The 22,299-nt window shown below is 39.6% G+C and overlaps 1 protein-coding gene and 1 pseudogene across 1 annotated transcript in view; both read left to right on the forward strand.

Annotated features, from left to right (window-relative positions):
- The window catches only part of Parn (poly(A)-specific ribonuclease), a 191,726-nt gene that overhangs the window by 40,218 nt on the left and 129,209 nt on the right, over positions 1-22,299 (forward strand). The window contains exons 13-17 of the mRNA XM_023704414.1: positions 3,928-3,971; positions 5,164-5,206; positions 6,626-6,701; positions 9,064-9,174; positions 10,013-10,082. Coding sequence (XP_023560182.1) covers positions 3,928-3,971; positions 5,164-5,206; positions 6,626-6,701; positions 9,064-9,174; positions 10,013-10,082 — 344 coding nt within the window. The remainder of the gene's footprint in view (positions 1-3,927; positions 3,972-5,163; positions 5,207-6,625; positions 6,702-9,063; positions 9,175-10,012; positions 10,083-22,299) is intronic.
- On the forward strand, positions 13,664-14,068 carry LOC105743961 (annotated as a pseudogene).

Consider the following 22,299-nt stretch of genomic DNA (forward strand, 5'->3'; position numbering starts at 1 on the left):
AACTAGGACAGGATTTCGGCTGCAGTGGGGCTGCCCCTTCTTGGACTTTTTTGCCTTCTTCACCTTACCCTTTTTACCAGTGCCACTGGCAGAAGCCTTCTGGGCTTCGGGTTTCTTCTCTTTAGTGTCTGGCTTCTCAGTTTTTTCACCCGCCATCTTGCAAGATGGGAAAGAGAACTAAGATTCCGACTTCCGGTCTATAAGCAATGACGGGGCCTGAACCCTGTTTTTAGAACCCAGTTTTGACTCTCTGTTCCTAGATCCAGTCCTTTGAAAAATCTGAACACTATCATCTTTATCAGTATCATCTCTCATATTAGGGTTATTGTAATTTCTATTGCAGATGGCTTTGCTATTCATCTGTAATTCAAGCAAACTGCAGATGAGGTTCCTTAACCCTGTCTACCCTGCAGCATTCCACCTATCTTTAAACCTGAGGTTGGTAATTTTTTCTCTAAAGGGCCTTTCAGGCTACATGATCTTTGTCACAACTCGTAGCTCTGCCATTCTAGCCCCAAGCTGCCACAGAATGCATAAGAAATGAGTGTGACCATATTATGTAAAATTTTATCAAAAAATAAGTGATAGGCCAATATTGGTTTGGCAGATCATACTTGGCAAACTCCTTTAATATGATACAAAATTAGATACTTGAGTATCAGTCTTTTGTTACTTGAGCATTGGAATACACCCACTTAAGAGTTAGGTCTCATTTTTATTTTTTATTTTTATTTTATTTTATTTTATTTTATTTTATTTTGCAGAACCGGGGATTGAACTCAGGCCCTTGCGCTTGCCAGGGAAGTGCTTATTCCACTGAGCCATCTCCTCGGCCCCTAGGTGTCTCATTTTCATGTCTGAAAACTTTACTTAACATTTATTAGGTGAGGTTTCCCCATCAACATTGTAATTGCTGTCCTTTAGAATACTAAAACCCAGGTCAGCCCTGAGTAGAATGGGTCTGTTTTCCCTGTCTTTATTCAACTGTCTTAAGGTCGCCACTACTTTTCATAACATCTCCGTTACCCTCTAAAACACCAAAGCTTCATAGTTGTAACTCTAAAAACAAGTGTGATAGGGATAGATTTGCATGATATCTAAAGGACTAATAATGTTTTTTTAGATCATCCAGTTGTTGGTTAGATAGACCTAAGTGGAAGTTCCTTTCCTGATATTCTGACCTTTAAACTAATGAAGTTATCCATAAGGAAAGAGAAGCATATTTAATACTCTTTCAAGATGTTTTAAGTAGCAAACTGTAAAATGTAGGAGGCATTAAATATTGATTTAATGAATATCTTCAGAATGTACCAGTTTTGTAATCTTCTGATGTGTGGCTCTGTTCATGTCACTGATCCTGCTTAAGATTCTTGAATCATTTCACAGTTGTTTTCTGTATAGTTGACTTTTTAGTCTGGCGTATCAATCTTCTGTGATCTGGCCCAACTTTCCTTGTGGTCTTAGTATGTTTGCTCTGCTTTTTTCCATCTAGAGTGGCTCGTTTTTCCTCTGAGACGTGCTTGTGGTTGGGGCATATGATTTCTGACAACTTGAATTTTCCTCAGATTTTCTCAGTGTTTGTAGTCTAAGGCTTTACCATATGTTTCCAAGTTCCACCTTACGTTTCCTCCATGAAATTTTCCCTACCTGCTATCTTTTTGCTTTGCTTAGAAAGTGATCTTTTTCTGAATTTGCACAGAACTCAGTACCTTTTTGGTACATAGAATTTTGTCTTGCTTTGTACAACACAGCACCTTTTCAGCAATTAGCTCCTTAGAGGAGGGTCTGAGTGCCTGGCACGATGCTTTGTATGTGAGCACTTAATAAATACTAAAGTAAGATGAGCCTTGAGTAAAATTCTAGTAGAAAGCAGGTCATTTGGTATATATAATAGGAGGTGGATTAGGGTAAGCGTTTTATCCCTTGCTTTATCTCTAAGGCAGCTGGGGGAAATTATGTTCTGTCATTGTCAGGAAGATGTTTTTTCTTTCATTTACCTTTGGAAGAAATAATGAAAATGAGAAAATCTGTTTAAAATGGGAGAACTTTTATATATACTGGCACCAAATTTTGCATTTAAATGTGTAATAAAGAATTTGCATCTTGGAGCTGACTTCAGCAGGAGAGTGTCTTCATGTGGGATGGCTTGGTATTCTAACATGACCTTTCAGAAGGCACTGATGTAGAACTCTGTTGCATTTCCATCTTTATGGTAGCCATCATTTTACCTTTTTCTTGTTTGTAAAGGTTTGCCGTAGTATTGAGAGATTACCAACAGTCATGGCATTTTAGTTTGACTTACATTGAAACCACTTTTTCATATATTGCCGTTAATTTAATGATAGCCATTGAAAGCCTGGTAAACATTTCAAGCTAGTTAAATACAGTCTGTATTTACAGGCTTGAATGGTAATTGGAGATGGCAGTTTCCTGTGAAACATGAATAACATTGGAGAAAAGTGTAGTTTACAAAGGGTCAGGAGTGTGACTACCCAGCCTAACATTGCAATTTATGTATGTAAATGAGCTAATTCAGAATTAGAACACTCTCATTTCTGGTGTAGACTTCCTGATCCAAATAAACTTGGGAAATGAATTGTGTGCTATTAGTGCCACTTTAGCAGTTTTCTGGGTATTTAAATCAAGAATTGTATGTGTATTGAAATGTCTATTTTAGTACCCATTTTAACAAACACCTGTATATAATTTCAAGAAGTAAAAGCTAGTTTATAATATGTCCATTTCTTTTTTTTTTTTTTTCTTTTTTTTTTTGTGGTACTGGGATTGAATCCAGAGTTTTAACACTGTGCTGTATTCTTACCCCTTTTTAATTATTATGTTGAGATTGGGTCTTGCTAAGTCACTTACTTGCTCAGATTGGGCTTGAGTTTACAGTCCTCCTGCCTCAGCCTCCCAGAATTCTGGGATTATAGACATGCACTACCATGCCCAGCATAGTTTCATATTTATGATAAATTTCTATAATGGAGCACAACCTGTTAGCTATTATTGTAACTTCCCTGAAAGTTTTAAAAGCCTGTAATAGGACACTTCCTATTTTATTTCAGCCCTAAAATCCTTAAATTTGTCTATTTTGGTTATGCAGAGAGATTAGGTATCAAGTTATATTGTTCCTAACCAGTGAGGAAGTTAGGAAGATTTTTTTTTTTAAAGTAATTCCGTGTGTGTGTGTGTGTGTGTGTGTGTGTGTGTGTTTGAGACAGGGCTTCTCCATGCTGTTCTGGCTGGCCTTGAGCTTACTCTGATGCCCAGTCTGGCCTCTAGCTTGCAGTGATCCTTCTGCCTCAACCTCCTGAATGATAGAATTACAGGAAGGCACCACTACACCCTGTATTTTTTTAAACTAATTTTGCAGGGGGTATGTGTATATGCACATGTCTGTGTTTAGTAGAGGGTCTACAGGGTCTCACTACACAGGTCAGACTTGCAGTGATTCTCCTGTTTTCAGCCTCCCACGGGCTGGGATTACAGGTATGCGCCACCATGCCCAGTCTCAATCGCCATCTCAGTGCCCCCAGGGGGCAGGGCTGTCATCACATGCCAGAGATTGAACCCGGGTCCCTGCCTCTGCCTAAGCAAGTGCTTTAAATTTTGCAGGTTTTTATCTGGCAACCCAAACAACTAATTTGAAGATAACATCATATAGCAACCATTGTTGAATTCCTATTACTTTGTTCAGTGAAATTTTCTATCTTTCCTAATGCTTTTTTAAATATTATTTTGTATTCCTTAAAAAATAAAGTAATTCTTAACGAGAAATGGGTTTTGCAGCTTAGTTTAAGGCCTGTGTAAGGTGTGACAGTTTGAGAAGATAGCTGTGCACCTGCACTGCTTACATTTGTTTCCAATAAGCTGGTTATACTGTGCTAGGAATATTGTAATGAGACATTCTCTTGTTTTTTTTAGGACTTGAAAGAGTTTAAAGAGATGACAACATGTGTCTTCCCCAGGTAGAGTTTCTCTGAGGGCTTGTCTTTCTTACACACAACATGAATAGATATGTAGTAATGTATGACAACCATTGGGTTCTGATTAGAATAAATTCATGTGAATTGGGGAATTATTTAATGTATCCAACTTTGTGATGGTTGGCTGTTTAGATTTTATAATTTGGTTTGTTATCCCAGTACAAATCCAATTTTGAAAAAATCCAGCTTTGAACTGAGTCAGGACAGATGGTGCCTTATTATCCCACATCTTGCTACCAGAAAGACTAGCAAAGATGCCTTGAGATGGTTCTTGTGTGTTGTCTTTGCCTTACAACTCCTGAAGGGTTTGATTGAGAGTCTTCTCTTTTCAGTCAAACCGTCTGACTATAGATTTTTCCCCCCTCCACTATAAGTCAGCGCCTTTACTTGTTAGTGTTTTCATAGTTAATGTTGCATGCTAGTTCTCATGTGTCACAGTCTGAAAGACCACATGCCAGTCATAGGTTTCCTATAGAATAAGGTTCTGTGTTTTAGGACCCATTTGAAGAGGAAGAGGTTGGTAGCTAAGCAGTTTGTCTTTCAAGTGAGATATTTCTGTTATAGTATGCTCAGTATTCATATTCATAAAAGAAGAAATAGAGAAATACCATTTGTATATTGGTCTCTCTCGCTCGCTCTCTCTGTAGTATTTTCAATATCTGAAATAGAATAATGAGAAATAACAACAGCTTTTGAAACTACCAAATGTGGATTTGGGATAGATTTTGGTACTTCTCAAAAAATTCCATAAGAATTTATATCGTATAAACCTGGGAAGCAGCAGTGGATGATAGTAGTCTGGGAAGTTAGACCTTTGGTTGTGTTTGAACCATGTGAAAACATTTGACTGACTTTTGAGGTTGATGTAGACGGTACTATCTCAGGGTACAAGCAAATCTAGAGCTGGCTCCTTAGTGTTGCTTAGAACATGGACTGTCCTGCATAGCCTAAAGAGGTCACTGGTGATGGTACTCCTGGCTAAGGCAGTAGTGATGCTACTTCTAGGTCCACTGGGGAAATGTGTTTGGTTCTTCTGTTTAAGTGTTTTATGCATTAAGCATATCCTAAGATTTCATGTATGAAGTATACGTTAGGTATATAATTGATGTATTTAAGAGTACATTTTGAACATTGGTACTCATTTTACCTTATTAAAAATCCTTCTGTTTTTTAGACTCTTGGATACTAAATTGATGGCCAGCACACAACCATTTAAGGTATTATTTAAACTTTTTTCTTCCTTTTTTTTTTTTTTTTTTTTTGTATTTTTAGGGAAGGGTCCACAGGGTGTTCATGGTCTTACTACTAAATTGGACTCGTAGTGATCCGCCTGTTTACAGCCTCCCAAGAACTGGAATTATACATGCACGCCACCATGTCCAGTCTCAGTTGCTGTCTCAGCATGCCTCTGGGGATGGGGCTGGCATGGCAGGCCCAGAAATCAAACCCCCAGCCCCTGTGCCTGCTTGCAGGTGCTTTAATCCACTGAGCTATTTGGCTGGCCCTTAAACTTTACTTATTACTGATAAACTATATTTTGAGATTTTTGAATTATTTCTAATTTAAATTAGCTTTGGAATTCTAGTCTACTTAAATGTCATTAAGATACATTTAAGAAATGAAAAATAAAGAAACAAAAGGAGATGAAAAAAGCCAGAAATAAATATATTAAAATGTGAACAGTGGGGCGGTGGAAATGGCCCAGTGGAATAAGCACTTCCCTGGCAAGCGCAAGGGCCTGAGTTCAATCCCTGGTTCTGCCAAAAAAAATAAATAAATAAACAGTGACTGTCTTTGGGTGGTAGAGTTAAGGTTTTTTTTTATCCTTTTTTTTAAATATAAGTTTTTAATATTAAAATTCATTATATTTTAATTTATTTTTATATTTTAGTACAAGGTCTACAGGGTCTCACTACAAAGATTGGACTCGTAATGATCTTCCTGTTCTCAGCCTTGCAAGCAGTGGGATTACAGGCATGTACTTCCACGCCTGGACTCTGTGGCTGGCTCAGTGTACCCAGGGGCAGGGCTGGCACAGCAAGCCGGAGGTATAACCCTGGTGCTTTAGTCTGCTGAGCTATCTGGCAAGCCCTGTGTAATTTATTTTTGAATAGGTTATATTCATAATTTTTCCTTTCTTAATTTTGTCCTCTTATTTTATATATTTTGAGTGTATTTTCTTTTTTTTTCTTTCTTTTTTTTTTTGGTGGAATAGGGGATTGAACTCAGGCCCTTGCACTTGCCAGGGAAGTGCTTATTCCACTGAGCCATCTCCCCAGCCCCTTGAGTGTATTTTCTAATGAAGAAAATTCAAGCCAAAGATATTATCATTTGTACTTAATAAAAGGCCTTAAATAACTGAGTGAGATGAATGCCCAGAACTGTATAGCTTTATGGCAGAAGTCTATGCCTTTTTAATACATCTGTAAAAACCTTCCATTTGCTACTTAGTATAGAATAAAAATGTAGCTTGCTGATCCTCTTTTCCTTTGAGGAAAGGATAAATTGTGTTCCTATAAAGAACACCAGGGGGCAGTAGGAGATGCTTTTTAATGTGACTCTTGTAGGTGGATTTCTTTAATATATGCTGCACTGAGAAGATAAAGTGTCATAATTCTCTGCTTCCTGATTTTCAGGATATTATTAACAACACATCCCTTGCAGAATTGGAAAAGCGGTTAAAAGAAACACCTTTCAACCCTCCTAAAGTTGGTAAGAATAAACCCTCAAAGTCTTTTTTGATAATTTAATTATTGATATATACTGTAGAAGAAAAGTGAAATGGCTCTAAAAGTATATTTTGTAGATTTTTGACTGAGTTAACTTGCTTTGTTGAACTACTGTTTTCTGAATGAAGATGGTCTTCTAGTTCTACATCTATTTTATATTAATAGAGTTTGGTAGGCATTCATTGAGAAATCTAGGAATTAAAACTTAAAATTTGATTCCCAGCATGGTGTGCCAGCCCTGCCCCCTTCCCCCCAGGAGCTGAAAGGGCGATTGAGACTGGGTGTGGTGGCTCACGCCTGTAATCCCAGTACTTGGGAGGCTGAAAAGCAGGAGTATGGGTCACTACGAGTCTGATCTGTGTAGTGAGACCTTGTACTAAATACATTTTAAAAAAACCAAAAAACATTTAAGGCTTTTGTATCTGAATACTTGAAATTTTCCTAAAACATGATGTGTTCTTTTATATAGTACACTGTTTAAGCAAGGAATTGGTAGTTAACTGTTGGAGAATGAAAATACATTTTCTATCTCTGAAAAGCCTGGGTTTATGTAGTAATGAGATTAAAGGAGAGTTCCCACTTCTGCTTCCCTCTGGGCTGGATTAGGTAGTGCATATAGCAGTAGTAGGAAAAATTAAAAGTGAAGAGGAATATTTCTTGTGAGATAAAGGTGTTTCAGCATATCTGGTCACCACCCAGGTATTTGGTGAGTCTGGTGCTATATCATGGACCCTAATAGTTTAATTATGTGGTTGATACTGTAGTTAGCATTCCATTATCTGAAGCCAGGGACTTCTGGTGTTACCAGGGCTAATTCCAAAATTGATAATGGAAAGAATTAAAACGGCCAAGGTTACAGTTCTCTGTTCCTTTTTGTAGGTAATAGTCCAGTAAGAAATTAAGAACAGGGTAGGCCAGGGATATAGCTCAGTGGCATAAATGCCTACCTGGCAAGTGCAAGGTCCTGAGTTCGATCCCTGGTACCATTAAAAAAAAAAAAAAAAAGAAAGAAAGAAAGAACAGGGTAATGGGAAGAAGAAAACCTTGTCCTGTCTGTTATAATGTAGTGGAAATGATTAGGAAAATGTGTTTCAGCTGCTAGTAATGTGGAGACTATTGCGGAGGTGCTAAAAGGCTTTTTTATTTTTATTTTTTTTCCTTTGGTGGAACCGGGGATTGAATTCAGGCCCTTGGTGCTTGCCAGGGCAGAGCTTATTCCACTGAGCCGTCTCCCCGACCCTAAAAGGCTTTTTTAAAAAGCTTCAAGTCTGATGTTTAATCCTTAAGCAGAAGTTAAAGAATTCTTGGTTGAAGAGCATTGTATTGACACAGAAAGTTACAGCTTTTTTACTGTTTAATTTGTATTCATGCTTCAAATTCTGTTATAGCTTTCTTGATATTCATTTCCAGAATGATTCTAGGACATAGTTATTTATGAAAGATAGTTTTATCCTGCTGTTTCCATATCGTGTTCTGCTATCTAGTAGAGAATTTAAGCAAAGGTGATCTTCTCAGACTTTTTTTTGTTCTGCCCAGACTTCATCTTTTCAGCATCTATGTATATCAGTGCAACCAAAGATTGATGTTATAAGATGAACTCTACTTGAAGAGATTCATAATCTAAGGGAAACATTACAGAAAATTCGTATCTGTTTTTGGAGTGGGTTGTACCACCCACCTTAGATCTCTCAGTTTGTGAGCATAGAGATGTTGCTGATTTTGAGCTGGCAATATTGAATTGCAGTTGTCATTTTGAAGGGAGGATTACCTGGAATATTGATAGATAACAACTAATTAGGAGCTTTACTTACATTATGTCATTTGATCCTCCCAAAAGGCCATCATCTCCATTTTACAAAACTGGAGGCTCATAGGTGACATGACTTGCCCAAGGGCACATAGCAAGTAAGTGACAGAGTGAAGACTGAGACTAAGACAGTGTAGATGTTAATTTTTGTGGTATCCTGATGGTATCAATGTGTGTAGGGAAAAATTTCACTTTTATGACCTTACAGGGCAACCAGAAAAGGAATAATTGTTGTAGGGAGAGTTATACATGGTGATGATGCTTGTAAACAGCAGTGTAAGTTGAAGAGACCTTTGGCAGTCTTTGACACATAACTTAAGAATTTTTCTAGTCTGGAACATTGCCGTCCTTTTTCAGGGCTCTGTTCTCTCATTGTAAGATGTTATATGGAGAGAGTTAAGACAGTTGTTTTCCAGCTTATTTAGGATACTTTTGTGGCACATAATAAAGCAATTTAGATTTGGAAAGGCATTGTATTTACTTATCTTCGTGTTTGTGATATACTGGAGAAAATTTTTTTTCCTGTTTTTCCTTTTAGAAAGTGCTGAAGGTTTTCCAAGTTATGACACAGCTTCTGAACAGCTCCACGAGGCAGGCTATGATGCTTATATCACAGGACTGTGCTTCATCTCCATGGCAAATCACCTAGGTACTCACTATATGCATTTCTGTCAGATACACACTAGGCTACAGTAGACCGCACCTCTCTTCTTGCCTTAGTTCAAGTTGCTACAGTGCAGTTCCACAGACGGGGCTGCTCAAACAGTAGACCTTTATTTCAATTTTGGAGGCTGGGAAGCCTAGGTTCAAAGGGCCAACAGATAATGGTGTTTGGTGAAAGCCTACATCCTAGTTTGTAAACATGGTAGAAAACAGACAGGGAAGATGCTACCTTGTCTCTTCTTATCTCTTAGTTATCTCTCCTTCAAATACAATCATGTTAGGATTAAGAGTCTGTATACAAATTTTGACAGGCTGGGGAGCTAGCTCAGCAGTCTAAGCACCAGCCTGGCAAGCACAGGAACTGGGTTCAATTTCTGGTACTGCATGCTGTGTTGGCCCCAAAATCCTGGGCACCCTGTGCTGGCTACAAAACCTGGTGTGGCTTTTCAGGCCTGTAATCCCAGTGCTGGGGTGGCTGAGACAGGAGGATCACTATGAGCCCGAGCTGCATAGCAGAATCCTGTACCAAATAAAAGATTAAATAAATATATTTTGAAGGCATAATCATTCAGGCTATAGCACTACCATTTCCATGGAATCCATTCACCAGCTTGGATATGGGAGATTTCTCAGAAAGAAGTTAGAGGAGATGGGAGGGAAAAAGAGAGAGGAACCAGTGACACTTACATTGTAAGGTACCTGGTTCAGTAGTTTACCTTTACCCTTTGCCTAATCAGACTATTGCTTTGTTTTTCTTTTTTGTCTGAACTTTCAGACTTTGTCCACTTGACTGTGTATAATATCCTGCTTCTTTTCTTTATTAGGTTCTTTTCTCAGTCCTCCAAAAGTTCATGTGTCTGCCAGATCAAAGCTCATTGAACCCTTTTTTAACAAGTAAGTAACCAGACAGTCCTGATCCCCCTAGTTTTGGGGAGTACTGGGAGGTACATTTTTAGAACATCTATTTCTCATGTTTAATAATTGAGATGGATTTTGGAAATAGAAATTGGAACTTTTTGAAATAATTTCTTCCCTTTTTTAGTACCTGGCCTCTGAAAATAATTTCTTATGTATACTGGCTAAAAAAAGAAAACAGGGCTGAAGATAGTATGTCTCTTTTATGAAGGCAAAACTGGTAGTTTGGGCATTTCATTCTACTGCAAAGGAGATAGATATACACGTAGACCTATCTCCTAGCAAATTTTTTACACATGTAATTATTATTTATGTTTGCATTGTGATCCAATCATATAATAGCTCTAAGATGTTCAAGAAATGACATTTTTGATAAGCTGTGAAGGTTTCATTGTCACTGTATCCTGAACTCTCATATGAATGGATCCAGTTGAAGGAAGGACTTGTGTGTATATCCTCATTGTTGGAGGGACAAATTTTGTTTTTTTGGTACTAGTAATCAAACTTAGGACCTTATACTTGCCAAGCAGGCACCTGTGCTACTCAGCTATATCTCCAGCCCAAAAGTCTTAAGGCAGGCAGGCCTCTTTGGCTCTGTGCCTTATCCCTAAACCTTTGTCTTTGTCTCAGTTCTCTTACATAGCTGTGTTAGATTCTGTATGAGCCAGAGAACAAGGCAGCCCACATTGGTCACTGCCATTGGAAAAAAAAACTATTCTAGTGTTCGCCCAGTTACGTCATTTCCTTCCATTATACACAGCACTTTACAGTCTTATCATTGCTTTACAGGATTAGATTACAGTTTCCTTAAGATGTCTGTGTAAATGCTAGTTCTACAGTGCAGTACCCAGGTGGTGTGCTGCAAGGACAGCTATTAATTCTAAACACCTGGATTCCTCAGGCTCTGAGTTGGTATTGAGTTAGTAAATTTTATCACACTGTAACTTACTTATTTTTTTTTAATCTTTGTTCTTTCTTGTGGAGGTTCACAGATAAATGTATTCAGCTTTTAAAGACTCCTTCAAAGTGGACTGGTTGATAGTGTGATATATATTGGAACTGATCTTGAATTTTTCTGCATAGGAAATTAATTGTGCTCACACTGAGGCTTCACTGTCTGTCTACTTCCTTAAGGGAGAAAAAGAATTTCCTTAGCTGTTAACTCTTACTTTGGGGACTGTTTAATTCTGTAAAGTTTTGGACACAGGGCTTATGCCATAGACCATAGAAGATGCAGACAACAGTAAATGTTGCTCCAATCATGGCTGTTACATTTATATGTGCATTTTACATTCATTGTTCTATAGTATTTTTCAAGCAGGCATTATTCACTCACTTAGAACTACTTGAGGGGCTGGGGAGATGGCTCAGTAGAATAAGTGCTTGCCTGGCAAGCGCAAGGCCCTGAGTTTAATCCCCAGTTCCGCCAAAAAAAAAAAAGAACTACTTGAGCCAACAGTCCTGCATTTCTACTAAATTCACTTCTTTTATAAAATCAAGTGATGCATACAAACTGAATTAGATACTGACTTAGTCTATCATTTAGGTATATGACCATTATATAGGGCAATGAAAGTAAATTTTGATTGAAAAGCTTAAGCCAGGTATGGTGGTGTACACTTATAATCCCAGCACTTGGGAGGCTGAGGCAGGAGGATCACTGCAAGTTCAAAGCCATCCTGGGCTAACTACTGAGACATGTCTCAAAAAATAAAAGACCTTTAAGATTTTTAGATTAATTTAATATTGTTAATACTGTGTAGCACTATTCCACAAAAAACTGGGCATTAAATAAATTCAAGTTGATGTATATGTCCACTGAGGTTTTTTTAGGCTGAAATCTAGATGTATACCCAAAATAGGTAAATGAAAGATATAAATCTTCCTATGGTTTTTGTATCAAAATTTCTAACTTGATATTTTGGGGTTTTTTCCCCCCATCATCTGTAAAGGAAGAATATTTTCTTCATTATTGAGAGGGAAAAAAATCCAGCAAAATTTGCAATGGAAAATATGCAAAAGATCGAATGTAATACAGGATGTTTTCTAAGTCATAGTTGTCTAAAGGAATGGTCTACCAGGACTCAGCAAGGTGCCATTGTGTCTTTTTAGTGACCTAGGTACCTCACATGTGCCTCCTTGCTTTGATGGAATTGGGATGAGGTAGTGGGCCATGGTAATTGGAATCAGACACTGCTAATAATAGGCCATGTGGAATATCCACTTTATTTTGGAAGCTTTCTGTTCCAAAATGACTTACTTTCTTCTGGTCAAATACTTTGTCTTGGTTACTTTTTTCTCATTGCTGGGACAAAATACCCAAAACCCAGAATTAAGGAAGGAACTGTTTATTTAGCTCACAGTTTGTGGAGGTTTCAGTCCATACTCTGCTGGCTCCAAGGCAGAGTGACACATGGCAGCAGGCAGCAATTCAAGACTGGAAAACAGCAAGAGCAAAAAGGCAGGAGCAGTTGGAGCAGAGGCCTCTCTGCCTTCCTTATGCCCCAGGGTGGGGGTAGCACTCCCACCCATAATCCCACCTCTAGAAGTCTACCCCAATGACTGCATGAGGCTTTGGGGGGAACAATTCAACCCAAACCATAGCATACTTTTAGGCTGGAAAGAGCTAAAAATACTTTCTGGTTTTAGTTTTTATTGTATTGCAGAAAACACAGAGTCTGACTTTTATGTCTTATTAACAGGCATCTGTCTCTTGTAGATAAACTTCTGTTGAGTTTTTTTTGGGAGATTGTTTTCCATTGACTTCAGTTCTTTGAAAGAGAAAGGAAATGAGTTGAGTCTTTTACTTTGGCTCTTCTCTGTAAGTGAGGGAGTTTAAAAGGAAAAGGTGCCTGCCTGCAGTTTCCTGTGCACTGTTAGATGTGTTCTGGATGCTGACATTCTGACTTGAGACAGGATTCCCCTTAGAACCTTGGTCCTTCTGGGACAGCACTGTTTTATGTTCTCTAAGCTATTCATGAAGAGATGAGCCATAGCAAAGAGTGATGTGCGCTGTAGAACAAATTGTTTCTTTCTCTGTAAAATGGAGATAAAACTCTGCTTTCCATGGAGGTCATAAGAATTGTATGAGGTATGATAAGATAGTGTCTAGGATTTAGTAGGGGCCCATTATGCATTGTTTTCTTTTCTAGAAATACAAGGGGAGGATTAGGGACGTGTTGGTCAAATACAAAATTGCATCAGTATGACTAATTGATAACAGTATATTATAGGGCTTAGGGCGTAGCTCAATGACATAGTGCTTTTGCCTAGATGAGAACCTGGGTTTGATCCATAGCACTACAAACATTGTATTGTAAGCCTAAAAATAAATTTATAAAAATGAGAAGGCATGTCAAGGTCTAACATGCTAGGGTAAAGTAGAAATAGCCCAGATATGGTGACTGTCATGGTTTGGGATTTTTACAAGGGGAACAACGCAATACAGAACACATTCTATAATACTGATAATGAGGTGCCCAAAGAATAGTATACAAAAGTGCAGGACATCTGTCTACACACTAAAGACCAAAGAATCCAGCTGAACAATCCACCGCGCTCTTCCTTTCCAACTTGGGCCCAGTAGAATGGCTCCTGCAAAGGAGGTTGGCAAGAAGAAAAAGGGCCATTCTGCCATCAATGAGCTGGTGACTGGAGAATACACAATCAACATTCATAAGCACATCTATGGAGTGGGCTTCAAGAAGCGTGCCCCTTGGGTACTTCAGGAGATCCAGAAGTTTGCTATGAAGGAAATGGGGACTCCAGATGTGCGCATCAACACCAGGCTTAACAAAGCTGTCTGGGCCAAAGGAGTTAGGAGTGTTCCATATCGTATCTGGGTACGGTTGTCCAGGAAATGGAATGAGGATCACAATTCACCAAACAAGCTGTATACCTTGGTAACCTATGTCCCTGTTACCATGTTCAAAAATCTCCAGACAGTGAATGTAGATGAGAACTAGCTTGGAAATAAAATTACAGAAGTGCCCCCCCCAAAAAAAAAAAATTCAGCTGAGGGCCTGGATCCTAATATCCTGCATGAGTCCAGCTGAAGAACTAGAGCCTATAATAATGCCTCTCACAAGTGCAATTGGAAGCCTAGAACCCACAACAATGTCTCATAAAGGCGCACTGCACAGATTTGCACTGGAAGGCCCAAAGGTAGTGATGGAAGCTAGAAAGTCTGTGCTAGCAGGATGAAGGATCTGTACTAGCAAGCTGAGATATCTGAACTGAAGTGAGGAAGCAGCCTTCAAGAATGAGAGCCCTCCACGAAAGTCCCACAGCCATCCTCAGCAACAGTGAGGTTCCAAGCTCCTCCAGTGATGAGGAAAGCTGAGTTCCCATCAGGAAAGCCAAGTGAGAAGCTTCTCCACAAGGCTGAGCAGTGTACCAGCTTCCCCTCTAGAGCTAGGAAACAATGCTCAAGATGAGGACCAGAGCTCCCCAAAAGGAACCACAGCCATTCTAAATGACAACAAAGGTCCTGAGCTCCTCTTCTGACAGGAATAGCCAAATTCATCAGGAAAGCCATTATGACAAGGTCCTCTAGCAGAATAACCTAAGGGGGCCAGCAGCTTCTCTCCAAACAGGTTCACTAACAACCTCTTGACAGCTTCTCCTGTTCTGCCTCTTATGCTGCTGGCAACCATCCTCAGGTGGAGCCCCTACACCCAGTATCATGCTAGTTCAATTCAGCTGGGTATAATAAGTTGACTACCAGTTAACAATCCACTGCAATGGCCTGTGTGCCTATTAACCTAGCTATTCAGTAGGCTGAGACAGGAGGATCACAAATTTGAGGCTAAGCTGAGCAACTAAGTGAGACCCTCTTTCAAAATAAAATTGTAAAGACTGGGAGTGGTGGTGCATTCCTGTATTCCCAATGCTTGGGAGGCTGAAAACAGGAGATTCACGAGTCCAATCTACATAGTGAGACTGTAGAACCTGTAGACCCTGACCTAAATACATGAAAAAAATAAAATTTCAACAGAGCTAGAGATATACCTTGGTAACCTACCACTAGCACAGTGGTAGAGCCTTGTTTAGCATATGCAAGACTCTGGATTTGATACATGCACAAAATAGATATGGTAGAACAACGTGTTTTATGTTTTTAGTTAATGATGAAGCAGAGTTTGTTACCATTATACATAGAGTGTAATCACAGCAAATGTGAAGCATCTACTTTAGTGTTTGCTTACGAAAAATTAGATGAAGATTGTGTCAGATTAATGCATAAAAGAGGAAACATTGATTTGGAACAATCAGAAATTCCTTTTATTCAAATAACCGTAATGCAGCCATTTATGTGAGATTGTATGGGCAAAGAGTGATTATAGAAGAATTTCGGGAAAAGAGCTATTATGCCACCTGAAATACAGCATGCCAACTGATTTTTCCCTTTCTTCCTTGGATAACAGTTACATGCTGGCAACAATTTTTTTTTCCTTATTACACATGCTTTACATTTAACATCAGAGATTTTAAGCTGGAGGATTGCAGGAAAACAAATACTGCAGATTAGAATTGCCATCCTTCTTTCCCAGCCCTCTCCCTGGTAATAGATGGAGCAACTCTCACTTGCCGTTCCCTAGTGCAGTGGCTATTTGTGCTCCCTAGCACAGCATCAAGGTCAAGGTCACTAAAGGATCAGGAGTACAGGCTGGTCTGTTTCTCTAGAAGGCCTGGCTTGATCCTCTGGAGGGAAGCATTTGTTTAATGGACCATCGCGCCTGTGCTTCCCGCATGTTGGCAGTTGTTCCATCTCCACCTCTCTGGGACTTGTAGCTCCTCTGAAAAAGCCTGAGTTATAGCACAGCTCATAGTGATGGTTAGCATAGGGCTCTGCTTGTCACACCACTCCACAAGATTGCTTTCCTTTTGGATTTAAATTTAAAAAGCCATTTGTCTGATTCTTGCATTAGAGATACACACTATGGTTTATCATGTGATGTAGTATAGTAAATGGAATCCTAGCTTTACTCCTTATTCCCTGTGTGATTTTGGGAAAGTATTTACCCTTTCTGTGTTTCAGCATTATCATCTATGAAGATTATTATTGCTTGTATACTAGAGTTGTTCTAAAGGTAAAATAGGTCAGATGCATGGTATTTGACCCATTGTGGGCCTTAGTTACCTTGATGTTGCTGTTACTGTTATGAAGTTAAATCTTTGAGACAGTTTCTCTGGACTAATGTTGGTAGCAAACAGAGGGCTATTTGTGTTCTTTTTTTTGTTTCAATCATATACGAATTGAACTTAGGACCTGTATACTGAGGTACATTCCCAGCCCCCCCCCCCCACTTCTTTTTCTTTTTCTTTTTTTCTTTGTACCAGGAATTGAACTCAGGACCTTGTGCTTGTCAGGCAGGTGCTGTGCCACTGTTATGGTTTGTGTCTAGTTGTGCCCCCAAAGCCTCAGGCAGTCATGAGGCAGGGACTTCTAGAGTTTGAGATTAATTCATGATCAAGGCTGGGATGATGGGTTTTAGTACTGCTGGGATTACGGGTATTCGAACTACACCCAGCCTAGGGCATACAGCTTGAATGCAGTTTAAGAGAGACAGACTTCCTCTCTGTAGCCATTGTTGCTGTTACTCCTCCCTTTGCTTTTTTTGTTTTTTTTTTTCTCTTTGCCACCACCATGAAAAGTTGCTCTTGAGTATGAACTGAAACCTCTGGTAACTGTGAGCTAAATAAACCTTTCCTTCTTTCATTTTGGGTGGCGGGTATTTGTCCCAGCAATGAGAGAAGAGTAACTGAGACAGCCACTGAGCTGTATTCCCAGCCCTAGTATTTATTTTGAAACAGAGTCTTGCTGAGTCACTGATTTGCCCATGTTATCCTTCTGTTTCAGCCTCCCACAGTACTGTGACTACAGGCATGCACCACCATACCCAGCTTTTCTTTCTTTTTCTTTTTTTTTGAGAAAGAGCTCACTGTGTGGTACCAGCTGACCTTGAACTCACTGATGAATCCCACTCAAACCCATGGTGATCCTTCTGTGTTAGCCTGTAGAGTGCTAGGTTTATGCATGTGTGCCACCACATACCCAGCCCTGTTTTCTTTTCTAAAATTGCTTCCTTAAGATATAAATTCAACAGGACATTTATAGTTAAACATATGGTTCATTCATTTAAAGTATATAATTTAATAATTTTTGCTGTAAGACATTTCTAATTTTTTAAAATTATGCAAATGATTATAACAAGTTTTCCCATTTTCACTGTTTTAAGTGTGCAATTTGGTGGTGTTAGTGACATTTATAATATTACATAAACACTCCTATAAACACATCGTCATTATTTCCAGAACTACTTTGTCACCCCAAGTGTACTCATCTAGGGTTAATCACTCCTACCTTACCTTCTACCTTACCACCACAAATCTACACTCTTGTCTCTGTTCCTTTTGTGAGCTGTTTCTTTTTTAGAAACTCACTGCTTTAGGGATATTGTAATCTATTAAAACTAATGACACTTTGGTAGTACTAGGAGCATTTCTTTTTGTGACTGTGTTGCTACCTTATAGTGATGTCTCCATGGCACTAAACTTGGAGCTGCACAGATGTGTACCTGTGTGACCACCTCTACAAAGTTGGGCTTCTGAATGAGGTGACAGGGTGGTCAACTGGGCTGTCACACCACTTGTACAGGACATTTGTCCTTTCCGAAGCCCTGTTTCTATATCTATTAAATGGAAATAAAACATACCCCCAGGTTAACTGCATCCATAAAGCTGTTGAGTTGGCTTGTGGTAGGCATGTAGAGAGCTAGTTGTCATTGTGATTTATACTACTGTGAAGTTCAATAAAGTAATGGTGAATCTAGTTTTTCTTGGTATTATGGGCAATGTGAAAAACAGGGTGGTATGTGCATAGTGGAGTACCCTTGGGAACAGTCCCTCTGTGTAGACAGGGTGAAGAGGTACCAGTATATGAAACCAGTAAGTCCCCTCCCATTTTTAAAGAATATGACAGCTTAGAAGTTCCTTTAGGAATATACTTCATAATTGCTTTTGTACCTTTGTAATTGTGGGGGGGGGGTGTGCACGCGCACTTGGGATTGAACCCTGGTCCTTAATATATTCTAAGCAGAGTTTTTACCACTGAGCTATACCCTTAGACCCTAAATGTATCATTATTTTAAAAAGTCTTGCTGCAAAGTTGGGTTGTGAATGAGAAGAAATACCTGTCCTGTGTGCTGATCACACTCACACACACTGAGCCTTGTGATGCTGACAAGGCTGTGTAAGGTGGGAGGCAGCAGACTGAAGGAAGAGATACCCTCTGACTGCCTACCTGTGCTTTCATTCATATCCCCTTCCCTCGAAGCCATGGTGATGCCAGAACCCAGGACAAGGTAGGCAGCACAGAGGCAAATTAATAGCAGTGGCAATCCTGGGACCCTTCTTCACATTGGCAAGCTCTCCCAAGAACTCGGTAGCTATTATTCTTCAGTTGTTTTTTTTTTTTTTGTTTTGTTTTGTTTTGTTTTGGCTGCCTTGGCCCACCTTAGGGGCAGGTCTGGTGTGGCGTGTGGTGGTGGGGATCGAACCACAGTCCCCGTGCCTGAGTTTGCGTAAGCAGGTGCTATCCTTCAGTTCTGTAATGATGGTGTGTCAATAAAGCACTAATAAGGGGCTGGGAGATGGCTCAGTAGAATAAGCGCTTCCCTGGCAAGGGCTTGAGTTCAATCCCTGGTTCCACCAAAAAAAAAAAAAAAAAAAAAAAAAAAAAACACTAATACACATCTTTTAAAGTATGTCCTTGAACCCCAGCTTATACCGAAAGTGGTTCTGAAATCCAAGGTACAGAGAATGACTCACTGTTAACTGATTGGACAGACTGAGAGCTGCTGTGGACATTACCTTTTAATCATAAAAAGCCTGGGAAATAAGCCCTTCGGTAAAGATGGAGTCTGTTTTCAGTCTCTCCAGTTTGTGCAAATGCTAGAGTCATGTGCCATGGAGAAGTACAATCCTAGCACTGCCAGTGCTTATTATGGTTTCCCAGCTGCCAGAAGCTAGTTTTTCTCTAGTTCATAAAATCTATTTTTCCCTAGTACACAAAATGCATTTTATCCTCACAAACCTGAAAGTGAGTTAGGTATGAGAGTTATTTTGCCTCAAAGTAATAATGTTCACGTCAGTTTTGTTTCCCCAAAGTATTTGGATATAAAGGATCTTTGAAGAATTGGTTTAAAACCAGGCATGGTGGCACGTGCTATAATCCATGCTTCTCAGGAAGCTAAGGTACATGGATTGTGAATTAGAGGCCAGCCTGGGCAACAAAGCTACAACCTGTCTCAAAATAAAGTAAGAAAAGGGGTGGCAGGCCTGGGGGTCAGTAGTGCTGTTTGACTACCAGGTTCTGTGTTTAGTTCCTAGCATTGCAGAAAAACAAACTAGTAAACAAAAAACCAGTAATTGATTTGCCCTGAAATCAGTTGCCCTGAAAGATATTTAATATATTGATTTACATAAAGGAAAAACAGGTGAATCTTGGACACACTGAGTTATTCTTAGTCCTTAAGACTATTTTGTTTGGACTGGACACTAGTGCTTGTTTTCATGATTTCTTCAGAAATTTTTGCCATTTGATCTCACATTTATACCCAGCAGTCTTGATTGCCAAAAGGTTTATCAGATAAGTCCCTTCTGTGGCTTTTGTTGCCATTTAGTTTTTATTTTATTTATTTATTTATTTATTTTGGCGGAACCAGGGATTGAACTCAGGCCCTTGCGCTTGCCAGGGAAGCGCTTATTCCACTGAGCCATCTCCCTGGCCCCTAGTTTTTATTCTTAATCATGTATTTAACAGCAGTCTGGCAAGGCTTGAAGAGAAGAGAGATAAAGGAAATATAAAACTCCCAAATATGGAACATTTATTGCATTTGCACATCTTTGCTCAGGGTCTGTACTAGTCTTCTATGTTCCAATATAAACTTCAGTGGAAGGGAGCCCAAAGACTGCTTTTCAAAGATAGTTTAAAAGGTTCTCCAGAATCCTCCCTTTGGCAAGCTGAGCCTGCAGGTGCTACAGGGGCTCTCCTTGGACTGAGTGATTCTACAGTTGCATTTTCTCTGGCTATTTTTGGAGGCCACCTTTGAGACCACTATAGACAAGCTAGTAGTAAAGTCAGCATTCTTAGGTATTCCTAGCCTTGCCTGGTCCTGACCAAAGGTAAATGACTAGTGGTTCCTTCTCAGACTTAGCATTTAATTTGTAATGCTTAAGGGTTAGCAGTGTACTCTAAGAAATTTAGACCAGCTACCAAATAACTTACCCATTTGTACACTGTCCACTGTGCAGAACATGTGGCCTACACTGACAGTGCTTTCTGACTGCAGCCCTCACAGGTGGGTGATAATGTCATCATTTGAAAGCTGGGACATCTGCACAGTGGCCCATTTAGCAGTGGCCCAGTCAGGGACAACCCAACTCTGTCCTCAGTTGAGAATAATGCATTTGTCTTTTTCAGCCTGGTCTTTGAGAGAGGTGGTACTGTAAATGGGTTGTATGTTTTCTTACAGAACAGTGTTATTGTCTTTGGAAGATTTTTTTCTCAATGCTTAATCTGATCAACAATTCTAAAAGGTGCTTATTCTATTAGTGTCTTAGTTACTTTTCTGTCATTGCTGGGACAAATATCACACACTCAAAATGAAGGAAGGAAAGGTTTATTTAGCTCACAGTTACTGGAGGTTTCAGCCCATACTCAGCAGGCTCCAAGGCAGCCTTACACCTGGCAGACAGCAACCTTTCCTGGTGGGCAGCAAAGAGCAAGAGCGCATGGGAGGGGAAGCAGCAGCTCAAGCAGCTAACTTCTCTTCCCACCTTACATTGTAATGCAGATTACCTGCCCCAGGGCAGGGGCAGCATTCACACCCACAGTAATCAACCACAAACTCCAGAAGCCCCCCATGACTGCCTGAGGCTTTGGGGGGGACACCTATGCACAAACTATAACAATTAGGTTGTATGTTTCATCTGATATTCTGTAGTCCTCCGTTTTACAGGTCCTGCAGATGTTGCCTTCTATAATGTTTAGTTTAACATTTTTATTTGATGTGATTTGATATGGTTCATTGGATGGAGACTGTTCCAAGGAATGTTCATCCCCTTTCTCTTTTTACCCTTGTTTCTAGAGTGAATTCTTTTTAAGAAAGGATGCAAGTTGCCTTTAAGACAAATGTTGGGTTATGCTCTATTGGTGAAAACAGCACAAGGGGCTAGATCAAAAATTGTATCCTCCCTACCTGAGTGAAATTAAAAGTAACCTGTGCCACAGAAACTCCCTTCTGGCCCTTTGTTACCCATACTTCACACAGGAGCTATAGTGAGCAAACTAAATGAGCTTATTATAATGAGCGATGTCTGTATGCTTCTACTCTGATGATAAAATTAGTTTGTTATAGCACATAAATATGTATAATGATGAGTTCTTCCATACAAGGTTCTTATGGAATGCTTTACTGTTGTGCCGTAAAGGAAATACCAAGACTGTTTGCAAGTACAGTAGAGCTGGTAGTTGTTACAGATTTCAATTTTCCAGTGGAAGACTTGGGACTTGGGGTGACCATGGAATTATTCACTGCTGAAATTGTGTTGGGATTATATTACATTCACTATCTCTGTGTCCTGGTCTTCAGTGACGAGTGAGTGTGCACTTGTGTTTGAAGCCCTTAGAGAAGAAGTGGAAGTGTGGTCTTAATGGAAGCAAAAAGCAGATGAATGAGTACAGGTTTCTACTTGAGTAAAATAACTGGGTTTTTAGGAGGTAAAATGAAAGAGTTGGGGGGTTTGAGATTGAGGGACCAGAATACAGTGTTTGGGCTTTTTTATTTTTTTAATATTGGAGAATCATTGTTTTCATGAGGCAAACGCACTTCTATGGCACACCATGACACAATAGACACTGAAACCAAAGGAGGGATTTAGAGCACCTTTGTTAGCTGAGCTCAGCGGCAACACTCCCTCAGAGAAACTGAGGAGGATGCCCGCAGAGTTGAAACAAAGCACAACCTTTAAGGGGAAAACCTCAGGGCTGGAGGGAAGAGGGCGATTCTTGCAAGGTTTAGTCATTGCCCTTGGTTCCCTTACCTGGGAAGGACATTTGGTAACAGTTTAACCCACTCCTCAGAATGCTGAGGAGCACTTCCTAATTTGGGCAAGCAGTACATTTTTTTTT

The sequence above is a fragment of the Octodon degus genome, unplaced genomic scaffold (genome assembly GCF_000260255.1).
Source record: "Octodon degus isolate 3935 unplaced genomic scaffold, OctDeg1.0 scaffold00195, whole genome shotgun sequence".
Classification (NCBI taxonomy): domain Eukaryota; kingdom Metazoa; phylum Chordata; class Mammalia; order Rodentia; family Octodontidae; genus Octodon; species Octodon degus.